Below are 12,322 nucleotides of genomic sequence, written 5' to 3' on the forward strand. Positions count from 1 at the left end.
AAAGAGAGGGTCTCGGTGAGCTAGTGAAACTCAGAGTTCCTGTAGCTGGATCTCCACGGCCACTCCCCATCTGGGGAACTGAGCGCTTCCTGCAGGGTCTAGGGACTGCACTGAAACCCAGGTCCAGTCAGAGGCTTGAAGAGGATGAGAGGACTGTTGGGAAGTCTGTCATGTCCTGCAGACGTTCAAGGATCCTCCATGAAACCTGGAAACCCTGCCATATTAAACTTGCCCCAGAGCTGCTCCGACTGAGCTTCTCTCCTCCTCGAAAGCCTCTAGCAGCTTCCTACTGCCCACAGAGGGACATCATACTCCTCAGGGAGACTCCGAACCCCCCCAACTCAGCAGTATCTTCTGCTCTCCCTCTAGCAGTGACTTGATGATTTTCTTTAACTCACCAGAACCTCCCTCCACATTTCTAGATACCACTCACCTTTTGAGGACACCTTCCATGTGAAACTCAAGCCCCATCCCTCCAAATGCACCTACATTTATTGACCTCACCCTGTGACCTCGGCCCCTCATCCTCACACAGTCCACTTTCTGCACCACTCTTAAGGCAGTCACCCTTCCAGCCTCTCATGGATCATACATGTCCCAGCACCCAATCCAATGATGGTGGAAACAACACAGACCTACAGGCTAGGGTTTGAATCCTGACTCTTTCACTTAGGGTACATCCTTGGGGAAATTAGCTAACTGGCCTGGGCCTCAGTTCCCTTATCAGTAAAACATGGGTGGTTATGCCCACTCACAGGATTATTTCATAGAATGGTGGTTCTCAACAGGAGTGGGGTTTGTCCCCCTCTCCTTCCTCTTCAAGCCCAGTACTATTTGGCAATGTCCAGACAGGGCAGGGCTACTGGCATCTAGTGTGTAGAGGCCATAGATACTAAATGTCCTACAATGGACAGTACAGCCCCTCATGACAAAAAATTATCCAACTTAAATGTTAGTAGTGGCAAGGCCGAGAACCAGGTACCAAAGAAATGAAGTACAGATGAAATAGGTACTCTTAGGGTTTCTAATTCATCATGGGTCCTTCACAAATGTCCATCCCTTCTTGCTTCTCCCAGAGTGTCAGCTACTTATGGGCAAGAAATGTATCTGATCCATCTCTGGATTGGCCACAGCTCCCAGCACAGTGCCTAGCCCAGAGGAGCCAGATGTCAGGATTAGGAAGAAAGGAAAGAAGATATTCTCATTCTTGCAGGTCCTATAGAGAGGAAGAGGAGGACCCCGATTTTAGGATGTGAAAGCACCAGAGTGACAAGAGGAAGAGCATTCTCCACGTGGACTATCCTCTGGAAGGGAAGCTGGTAGTTGAAGAGATGAGCTGGGGGTGATGGAGACTGACCTCCAGCACTGCCTGCCCCTCCTGGGCTCGTGTCACTTACAGGACAGGGAGCTCTTTGTTTCAGGCTCTCAATCCCAGAGCCATGGTGAGGAGGAGTGTGGCATGACTCAGGCGGTAGGGCTTGACCACGGCAAGCCACCCAGATGAGTATTTCAATAATAACACTACGCACTTTTATATCTTCCTTTCATCGCAGATCTAAAAGCACAGTGCAAACGTTCATTAAGGCTCTTGGCATTCCACGAGGCACTGTATGTAAATATCACTCTCCCCACTTGGCGGAGAGGGTAAACTGAGCCAGGGTAGGGCAGGGTGACTTCAGCTCCAAACAGCTCGTGCCTTGTAGGGGCTTCATCCTGCAGGAGAAGCTGGAGTTTGGCAGCCTCCCTGCCTCTCCAACTCTGGCTTCTGTATCTTCTTCCCCAGGCCCTCCTGGTGATGCCATGCACAGAAATGGTTTCTGGTCCCTCAATGGGGTAGGGGGCAGAGGTGGGCAGCAGGGCTTGAGTGTCAATGCAGAGATCAGGGGCACAGGGGAGACTTGCATTCTTGTATGTGCCCTGTGACCTTCTATCCCGAGCCCAGAGACACATCTGTATGCAAATCTGTGAGATGACAGTAAGGGGACGGAGGATGATGTCAGAAAGGAGTAAAAAAACATCATTTTTAGGAAGGACACAGAGTGGGAGTAACTTAATCTTTCCTTGAAATTTAAAATAAATGACTTTTTCAAAAGTTCCATAGGCGAATGGGTTTAAGTGTCTGAGTGTTTTTTGCATTATTTTTGCAAATTTTCTGTAAATTTGAAATGAATTCCTCCCCCCAAAAAAAGTTTAAAAAAGAAAAAAGAATGAATGCCTTTTCTAGAGCCACAGTGGGAGGAAATTGCCACTACTTTTGCCAGCCCTGAAGGGGCAGCCTCTGACTCCGGCGGCCTCTGTGGGGCTCGGCTCCTTGGGCGGTGCAGGGTGAGAGCCGAGGTTCCCAGTCATTTAGGGAGGAGGATCTGTTTTGGGAGGTTGGGGGGGGGGGGTACAGTGTCCACTGCGGCAAGTGAATCCAAAAGAAACACTGGGGGGAAGGAGAAAAAGAGGAAAATGCGGTCCTTTTAAAAACGTGGCAGGACATTTCTTAAACTTCAGAACCCAGGTTGTGCTTTCTTGGGGAAGGGCCGGGACAGCGGACATCACTGGATGTCGGAGAGCTGCAGTTGCGCGCAAAGTCGGTCCTCCCCCCGCTCCATTACCCCCAACCCCACCCCCGACACTGCCCCCTGCGGTGACTCACGCCGGGATCCTTTAAATGCCGGGAGCGCCCCGCGAGCCACACTCATGCTGCAGCCTTGAGCGGCCCCGCGTCGTCCTCTCCGGCTCCCTCTTCGCCGCGGAGCTGCTGGTAAGTAGGCGCCCCCCTCCTCCCTCCCGCCGGCCTGCCAGGGCCGGGTTTCCCGCCCTCCCGTCTTTTCTGCTGTCCCCTCACACCCGCCCCGGGAGAGACTCGAGAGTCCCCGGGAGGGGCAGGGCTGGCCCCGCGCCTGGGGATGCGCTGAAGAACCCCCAGGTGCATCTTGCGCTGCAGGTGTGCGTGGCCGGCCCCCACCTCCCCACCGCCCAGGGCCCCCACTGCGGAATCCCTGACCAGCTTCTTGCTTCACTGGCTCCTACCATCCGGTGGCCTCCACCTGGGAGGCTGGGAAGATGTTTTCCTCTGTCTGGCAAGGTGGCAAGGTGGAGTTAAAGTTGACAAAATCACACCAGTCACCCACGGATCTTAACCTCTTTCTGGATATTTGCTCCTTTGAGGAAAATGTTTCTCTTTTTAAGCTTCAAATTTATTGAACCTGCATCCTCTTTTCCTGCCCTTACTGTGGTAGCCAGTGGTGGTGGGCCCTCCACTGAGGTTTGTCCAGAACCCAGAAGACCTTCCTCCATGGGGTTTTGCTGTGGGAGAGATCTCTTTTCATAGACGAGTTGCTACAAAAGCACCAGCAGCAGACACGCTGGTGCCTGGTTCAGACTGCCAATTTGGAATTCAGCTGTGGGCTTAGAATTGTTTGGGGTCCTGCTTAGGAGACCCTGTTTGACAGTGTTCCCCTCTTGCCAGCTAGAAGTGTCTGGCCTTGACTGAGGCTAATGGCTTTGAGCAGGATGAGTATGTGATGAAGTGTGGTGTGGCTTTAAAATCTGGACCATTGTGACTTTACCAGTGTCTCCACTCAAACATAAAGGCAGGACCTGGGGCCAAAGAACCAACTGTGGAAAACCAGAACTGCCAGGGCCAAATGTGTTCTTGAGGGCAGCCTACACCTCTTTCTTGCATGCCACACGCACCACACTGAGGGGGCCGGATGCCTGCCTGTGACCCTCTCAGCTTCTCCTTTAGGGTTATCTGGGATTTTATCACCTTATCTTGGCCCACTCTCAGATGTGTTGGCTCCACTGGCTCTGTAATTTAGAAATTCTCTAACAGTAGTCACTTCTTCCAGTCTGCATCGGATGAACATCTGGGGGTAAATACAGGGCCAGATGTTCCAATTTCCCTGTGGTCTTGAGTCAGGCAGGCTCAGCAGTGATGAAACAGGCGTCTGAGAGAGGACAAAGCCAGAGGAAAGTGTTCTAAATATATCTGGCATAATGTCAGAGCATGGGTATACTACCTTGGCTTGCTCAACAAAAGGGGGGCCTGGCAGGGTGAGGGCGGGAGCAGTCCCAGACATGGAGCGATAAGAGGAGGTGAGAGAGAAGCCCAGAATTTGCTGCGCCCACTCCGTCCTGCCTGCAAACACTCTGAGGCTGGGATTGCAGTTGGCAATTTGCTTCCCTAAATCCTGACCACAAAGATGGACTGCAGCTTCTGGTTTCACTGACTCCCTTGGCTTTGGGGACACAGAATTTAGAAACCACTGCCACGATGCTTTGATTAGAGTCTGATCCATTTTTATCTAATCTTGACACCCACCCCACCCCACCCCCAAGAAGGGGGCTGTTTGGGGACCCCGGCTGCTTTTGTAAAAGCCCCGTTTGGGAGGTTCTCCCTGTTCTGCTGGGAAGTTTGTCCATATTCTCTGCCACTTATGCCACTCTAATTACAGCCCAGCTCCAGCTCCTGTAGGAAGCTGGGTTCTATGCCCCCACTCCCACCCCAACCCTAGGAGGATGCCCAAAAGAGGGACTGGTTAAGGAATGGCTTTTTCTATTCATTTTCTTTTTTAAACAAATGAGCAATGTTTTGGCTTTGAAGGGCCATGGGAGATGGAGGTCAACAATTGTGCAGGTTTGGGGATGAAGATGTGGCAGGCTCTGTCTAGCCTTACCTTGGGGTTCAAGGATGCTTTGTGTTTGGTCTAAAGTGTCCCTAAACAGACCATGAATGGAGCTGTGTGTTCAGGTTACTGAGGGCCACTCCTTCTGGAGACCCCTCGCCCTTCCCATCCCTTGCTTCATGCCATCCAGGTGAAAATGAGCAAATGTGAGCACTAGAGCTGTCTTAGAGCAGAACATCCCTGATAACATGCAGCCTGGGGGATGGGAGAAGCACTTGACGTTGGTTAATAACTCTGAACAGCTTAAGGGTTGATTGTGCATGAGCCTCCCAGATCATTTTAAGATGGAAGTAGCAAAGCCACCTCTCCTTCCCTCCCAGCCATTTTGCTGAAGTCCTGAAGTTAAGGGGTTCATCAAGCTCTAGGGTTAGGGGCCCTGATCTGGTGTCAGGGGTCTCCAGCAGACCATGTAGCCTTGGACAAGTCACCTCCTCCCTCTGGATCTCAGTTTTCCCATCTACAAAATGACCAGATGGTTTCAAAAGGCCCTTGTGACACTCTGGACTCTAAGTGCTGCTTCTGGAAGCAGCTTCTACTTCTGGGTTCAACTCAGCACAAACCCCAGATTCCTGTCGGGGATGCAGAAAGGGCCAGAGAGGGAATTACTGATAGAGGAAGCGGGGCCAGGCTTGTGACCTGACGTTTGTCCTCCCCAATCCTGGCTTCTCTGTGTCTGATCTTCTTGACAGTAAATGACACAGAGCATGGGTGGGGACTCCCAGCTGCTCCAAGCTGCAAGTGATATTTCTTAGTGTGGTCTGGGGACCTCTGCATCAGAATCGCTTGAGGAATTTGTTAAACATGCAGAGCCCTGGGCCCCACCCAGGCCTATGGAATCCGGATCTCTGTGGGTGGGGCCCCCAGAGATCCTGATTTTGCTCAACAACAAAAATAATAATTGTAGCTAATCTTTATTGGGTACTCACTTTGTGTCAAGAACTAGTCTAAGCACTTTTCATGTATTAGCTCATTTCATCCTCACAGCAATGCTATGAGGCTGACTCCCGTGAACGAGGCTCCTGGGTGATCTTTTTGTCCTGATCTGGAGGAGGGGGCAGTAACCCCCTGTTTAGTGAGAGGGGGCTGGGGAGGGAGGGTGGTTCTTGCTGTGCAGAGGTCTGAGCTCAAAGTGGAGCCTGTCAGTCAGATGGTGACCTGTTGCTAGAAGGAGCTCCAAGGCTGGGCATTTCTCTTGGGAACCTTTGGGCCCTCACTGCAAATGAGGTCATGGTTAGGGAGCCCTGGTTCGGGGAGAGGACACGGGCCAGGGGAGGAGGACCTCTCTCTGGAATTCAGTTTCCCCAGGTGTGCCAGGAGGCAGTGGGGCCAGAGGATCACTAAGGCTCCTCTCAGTTCTTGGATTCCATGAAAGGGCTATGGCTGGATGTGACGATGCTCCAATTCACAAGAGGGATTGCCCTGCCTGGAAAACTTTTGAAACAAGGTGGGCCTGCAAAGATGGGTATGTGTCCCTTAGACTCCAGCATGACAGTGGCACTGCTGGTGGGCTGGCGTGACCTGGAGGAAAGAGGGAATGAAGAAAATCAGGCCCAATCTCCTTCCTGCCTCCAGTCAGAAGATGGAGCTGGAAGGGACCCTGAGAGTCTTTACAGGAGGGGAAACTGAGACCCGGAGAATTTACCAAAACTCACACTCCAACTTTATGTCAAGACCAGAGGAGAACATCAGTCTACCAGGCTCTTTCCAAAAGCTTTGCTCCGTGGAATTGCACTAAGAAGGCTTCTCCTCCCAGGGAAACTTGTGTTTGCGGAATGTGAATGACAGTGTTAAAGCAAAGCCAAAAAAAAAAAAATCCCAACCCACCAACCAGCAGAGCTCAGGGCTTTGCGGCTAATTATGTGTTTGCTCGTGAGTCACAGGGTGTCCTTGGTAACGAGACCCACAGCTGGACCATCCTGATTCAAGCGCTTCTACCCCTGGGGAGGGAGTGCTTTGGAGTGTCCAGGTGAGCTGTTCGTCTGTCTGTCTGCTTTGGCTCGCTGACTCCAAGGGCCGGCTACAGATGCCAGGCTGCACCCCCTCCCCAGGACAATGGCAGTGACTGAGGACGCGCTCTGCTGCCTGGAGGAGAAGGGTGTAATTAGGATAGCTTCGTGGGCCTTTAACTGGCATCTGCCACAGCTGCCAAGCAGCACCGGACAGCGTGGGCTATTAGGCCGCTGTGTGTGCAGCTCCTGAGGGGACCGGGGCCACTGCACTTGCTGAAAATCCAAGGGCCAAGCTGTCCAGCCCAGCTTCTGCTGCCCCTTCTTCCCGGACAGCTCTGCAGCTGGCTTTGAGGGGAGCTCCCCAAGATCCCTTTGGAGCAGTCTGTGCCAGCTGTGGCGGTGATGAGTGCCGGAAAACAGGAAACCGCTGAATGTGGTGCTTGGAGAACTCTGGAGATGTGAGGATTTATAAAAAGGAAAATCCACAAATTCTTGCAATATTTGTCAAACTGAGTGTGGCCCACTTTAGACAACAATGGTTCTGTTCCCAGTGAGGGAATTATCTTTTCACTCCTCCCCCCAGGCCATGAGGCCTCCACCCCTGGCTATGGGCCTTTCAGGGGTCGGCTTGACCCCCACTTCCCACCTGGAGATGCAGACCAGAGAAAGTCACGTGGAGATGGGTCCTCAGGGTGCTTCATCCCATCCCTTGTTTTACAGATGGGGAAACTCAACAGAAACTGCCCTGGGCTGGCCACATTATGGCCACTTAATTTAGTCTCTGATACTTAGGCTGCAATAGCATTTTGAAGTAGGCTGAGCCTAGGAGTATACATTATAAATACATAAAGTGCTGCCAAGTATGTCACCAGGAGCAATTAGAGCTTCAACTTTGTAAGTCAGTCCAGAGGATAACTCTCTCTCTCTCTCTCTGTCTCTCTCTCACACACACACACACACACACACAGAGACACACACACACCTGGGGGATGGGCAGACACCCACACCTGTCCTCACAGACTCTGTAGATGTCCTGGTAGATGGATCTCACATCCATGGTCTGGGACTCAGTCTTAGAATCGTAAAAACTTAGGCATGGACATCAACTGTCTTCCCATCCAGTACCCTATCAGATTTAGGAATCTTCTCTCCAGCCTCCTTATTAAGTGGTTGCTGAGCATCTATTTGAATATTTCTGGTGACAGCAAACTTAATACTCTGTGATGCTGTCTGCTCTGACTTTGGAAAGGTCTCTTTGGTGGTGAATTGGAGTCTACTACCTATAGCTTCTACCCACTAGTTTTGACCTGTGGGGCCACACTAAGCATGGCTGTTTCCGCCATCTCATGGCTGCCCTGCAGGTATGCCAAGAAGGTTCATGTGGGCTCCTCACATCTTTTCCTCTCACTGTTCATCCATGGTTCCTTCAGTGGATGCTTGGATGTTGTGGTTTTTGGGTCCCCTCACCATCCTGGCCACTCTTCTCTAGATACCCTTCAGTTTGTCACTGGCCTTTTTGACATGCAGGGGTGGAACCGAGTACAGCAGTAAAGGGGTGGCCTGATCCGGGCAGTGCAGTGTGAGACCATCACCTCCCCTGTTTCAGTCTTGATACTTCTATTAATGCAGCCTAAGATTATATTATCTTTTGTGGGCAGCCCTCCTTCTTTGTTGACTCAGATATACTTAACCATCAATAAAAAGTCCTAAGTCTTTCTCCTGGGGTGGATGTTGAGCCACCTTTTCTGTGTTCCCTGCTTAGGCAGTTAGTTGTCTGCTCTCAAGTTCTGGACCTGACATCTGTCTCTATGACTTTGTCTTTATAAATGTGTCCACGGCAAAGCCTATCCTATTCCTTTGCATCTAGACTCTTGGCCAAACCATCTTCCTCTTCCCTTCTCTTTTTTTCTCCACTGTTTTAAATACTTAGTTAAGTCCTTCATGTAAAAGCACTACAGGTTAGGCCTTGGATGGGCTGTGAATAAGTGAAAAGTCAAGGTCTGTTTGGGTGGTGGATGAACTTGGATTTGGTCTCAGGGTAAGTTGGTTGGTGGAGACTGGGGTGGTGGACCGGGCTGAGGCCAGAAGGGGAGGCCTGGGTTATTCATGAGTTCAGGGGCACAGGGGCCAGGGAAATACCTTCCCCATCCAGCCAGGTTATGTCTTATATTCTGTCATTCGAAATCCTTCCTCTGACTCAGGATTTTTGCTCATTAAAAGGAAAGGTGCAGCATTAATCCTCCAAGTGCTTGCCTGGGAGCCCAGAGACCTGGATCTTAAGCCCTGAGCCCCTGTTTTCCTGCTCCCTGCATCCCCACAAAGTGATGGGGGTGAATGGTCATCAGGTTTTAACCCTTTGGGTGTAACAGACCTCTTTGAACCTCTAATGGAGGTTTGCACAGTCCTGTGCGGGACGCCTTCACCTTCATCTCCCATCTGCTCTTCACGGCAGCCTGGGGAGAGGGGGCAGAAGTTACCATCCCCACTCAACAGATGAGAGAGGGGATGGGGGCCTCGAGCAAGTGACTCTTTCAACGTCAGACAACTAGTTTGCGGGCCTTACATACTCACGGAGGGGACTCTCTACATTTTATGTAGAAATATAAACATAATATAAAATCGTGAACATCAGCGACCTCAAACGTCAAAACTTTCATGCATTTGGCTCCATTCCCACAGCGGCCCTGTGTCTGAGTGAGTGTTAGTTCCTACTGCCTTTTAGCTCAAAGCACATCCTAGTTTCTGGGACTTTCTCAAGGCCACCCGATGTTTCTTTGTGGAAACTGGAATTAGTACCCAGAAGTCGGTCCGCAGGCATTGACTTCCTGGCAAGACCAGGAAGTGGTGCAGACAGATAATTTCCTTTTATTGGGGAGGAGGTTTGAATTAAATGTCGATGAAGCACATGTGAAAGGTAAGCAAAGGCTGTTGATAGTGATGATGGGGTGGGCTGGGCTGGGGCAGGGCAGGGCGAGGGAGAGGCCAGGCTGAGCCACCCCTGCGGTCTCTCCCCGCCTCTGCCGAATGCTGCTCTTCCCGCAGCCACCGTGTTTGCGCCCTTAGCATCTTTCCCCAGACTCAGGTTCTGTTTTTGTTTTTGTCATTTCTTTGTTCTTCCTGAGGGGGCTGGGTTCAACCAGCATGTTCAACTGCTGTGAGGGAATGAGATACAGACCCTGCCTTAAGCAATGTGTAGGGATGAAAGATGAATATCCTCATCCCTGAAAAGCTTATTGACTAGTGGAGGTGACAGAAGGGAATGTAATGCATGCCACACTAGGCTGGCTGTGGCATGGAATGGAGGGTGAGGAGACCACTTAAGGAAGGATAACTCATTCTGACTCCTGGGATCTGGGTCAGCTACCTAGAGGTGTTCACATTTGAGCTAGACTTTGAAGTATGGAAAAGCTTTGGATGAGGAAGAAGAGACCCCAAGTGAGTGAAGCTACGGAAGTGGGAAGACATGGGGGAAGGGGAACGGGCTTGTCCTACGCTGGCAAGAGCCCAGGGCAAGAGCCTAAGTTGGGTGTGTAGTGATGGGGCTCAGAGACAAGCCAGGGTTTGGCACTGAGGATTGGCATTGGCCCAAAAGCAGCCACCATGTAGGTGAGATGACCCTGACTAATGTGTGCTCTTTCCCCTTGCAGAGGCCATGCCACTGAAACATTATCTCCTTTTGCTGGTGGGCTGCCATGCCTGGGGCATAGGGTTTGCCTACTATGGCTGCCCTAGCGAGTGCACCTGCTCCAGGGCCTCCCAGGTGGAGTGCACAGGGGCACGCATCGTGGCGGTGCCCACGCCTCTGCCCTGGAACGCCATGAGCCTGCAGATCCTCAACACGCACATCACTGAACTCAATGAGTCCCCGTTCCTCAACATCTCGGCCCTCATCGCCCTGAGGATTGAGAAGAATGAGCTGTCTCACATCATGCCTGGTGCTTTCCGCAACCTGGGCTCACTGCGCTATCTCAGCCTTGCCAACAACAAGCTTCAGATTCTGCCTATCGGCCTCTTCCAAGGCCTGGTCAACCTTGAGTCGCTCCTTCTGTCAAGCAACCAGATAATGCAGATCCAACCGGCCCACTTCTCCCAGTTCAGCAACCTCAAGGAACTGCAATTGCATGGCAATCACCTGGAATACATCCCTGATGGCGTCTTCGACCACCTGGTAGGCCTCACCAAGCTCAATCTGGGCAAAAACAGCCTCACACAACTCTCACCCAGGGCTTTCCAGCACCTGGGCAACCTTGAGGTCCTCCGGCTGTATGAGAACAGGCTCTCTGACATCCCCATGGGCACTTTTGATGGGCTTGGCAACCTCCAGGAACTGGCTCTCCAACAGAATGATATCTGTACGCTCTCTCCAGGCCTCTTCCACAACAACCGTAACCTCCAGAAACTCTATCTGTCCAACAACCACATCTCCCAGCTGCCCCCTGGCATCTTCATGCAGCTGCCCCAGATCAACCGACTCACGCTGTTTGGGAACTCCCTGAAGGAGCTCACTCCAGGGATCTTCGGGCCCATGCCCCACCTGCGGGAGCTTTGGCTCTATGACAACCATATCACTTCCATACCTGACAACGTCTTCAGCAGCCTCACCCAGTTGCTTGTCCTGATCCTAAGTCGCAACCAGATCAGCTTCATCAGCCCAGGTGCCTTCAATGGGCTGACGGAGCTGCAGGAGCTGTCACTCCACACCAATGCCCTGCGGGAACTGGATGGAAATGTCTTCCGCATGTTGGCCCACCTGCAGAACATCTCCCTGCAGAACAACCGCCTCAGAGTGCTCCCGGGGAATATCTTTGCCAACGCCAATGGCCTCATGACCATCCAACTGCAGAACAACCAGCTGGAGAACCTGCCCATGGGCATCTTTGACCACTTGGGGAACCTGAATGAGCTGCGGCTCTATGACAACCCCTGGAGGTGTGACGCAGCCATCCTTCCGCTCCGCAATTGGCTCCTGATTAATAGGCCCAGGCTGGGGACAGACGCCCTCCCAGTGTGCTTCAGCCCTGCCAGTTTCAGAGGCCAGCCCCTCATCGTCATTAACATCAATGTGGCTACCCCCAGTGTCCAGGTCCCCGTGGGCTCCGAGGTGCCCAGCTACTCAGAATCACCCCAGTCCCCGGACACACCCAGCTACCCTGACAGATCCGGCTCCACTGACACATCCACCTACCCTGACACACCCAGCTACCCTGACACATCCAGCTACCCTGACACCACATCCATCTCCTTCACCACTGGGTACACCACCTCCATGGAAGACTTCACTGACCTGACCACCATCGCGGTCACTGAAGACCGCAGCACGTGGGGCATGACCCAGGCCCAGAGCGGGCTGGCCATTGCCGCCATTGTCATTGGTATCATTGCCCTGGCCTGCTCCCTGGCTGCCTGCATCTGTTGTTGCTGTTGCAAGAAGAGGAGCCAAGCGGTCCTGATGCAGATGAAGGCACCCAATGAATGTTAAAGAGGCAGGCTGGAGGCAGGGCTGGGGCCGGGGGCCGGGGGATCCTGGAGGTATGGCAGGGGATGTCATCGTTCCGCCTCCACCCTGGGTCCACGGAGCTGTTCCCTGATCTCTATCTCTGTGCCCTGAGAGAAAAGTTTCCCCACCTTTTCCTGACCTCTCAGATTCTCCCGCAGAGAAGCATGTCTTGGAGGGCCTGGTAATATCAGGGAGAT

The 12,322-nt window shown here is 52.2% G+C and overlaps 1 protein-coding gene across 1 annotated transcript; it reads left to right on the forward strand.

Moving 5' to 3' along the window:
• The first annotated feature begins 10,271 nt into the window (after positions 1-10,271).
• On the forward strand, positions 10,272-12,107 carry LRRC15 (leucine rich repeat containing 15). The gene is made up of 2 exons (XM_037843197.1): positions 10,272-11,755; positions 11,828-12,107. The coding sequence occupies exons 1-2, from the start codon at positions 10,281-10,283 to the stop codon at positions 12,105-12,107; spliced, it is 1,755 nt and encodes a 584-aa protein (XP_037699125.1). The 5' UTR covers positions 10,272-10,280.
• The last annotated feature ends 215 nt before the right edge of the window (positions 12,108-12,322 follow it).

The sequence above is a fragment of the Choloepus didactylus genome, chromosome 1, assembly GCF_015220235.1.
Source record: "Choloepus didactylus isolate mChoDid1 chromosome 1, mChoDid1.pri, whole genome shotgun sequence".
Lineage (NCBI taxonomy): Eukaryota > Metazoa > Chordata > Mammalia > Pilosa > Megalonychidae > Choloepus > Choloepus didactylus.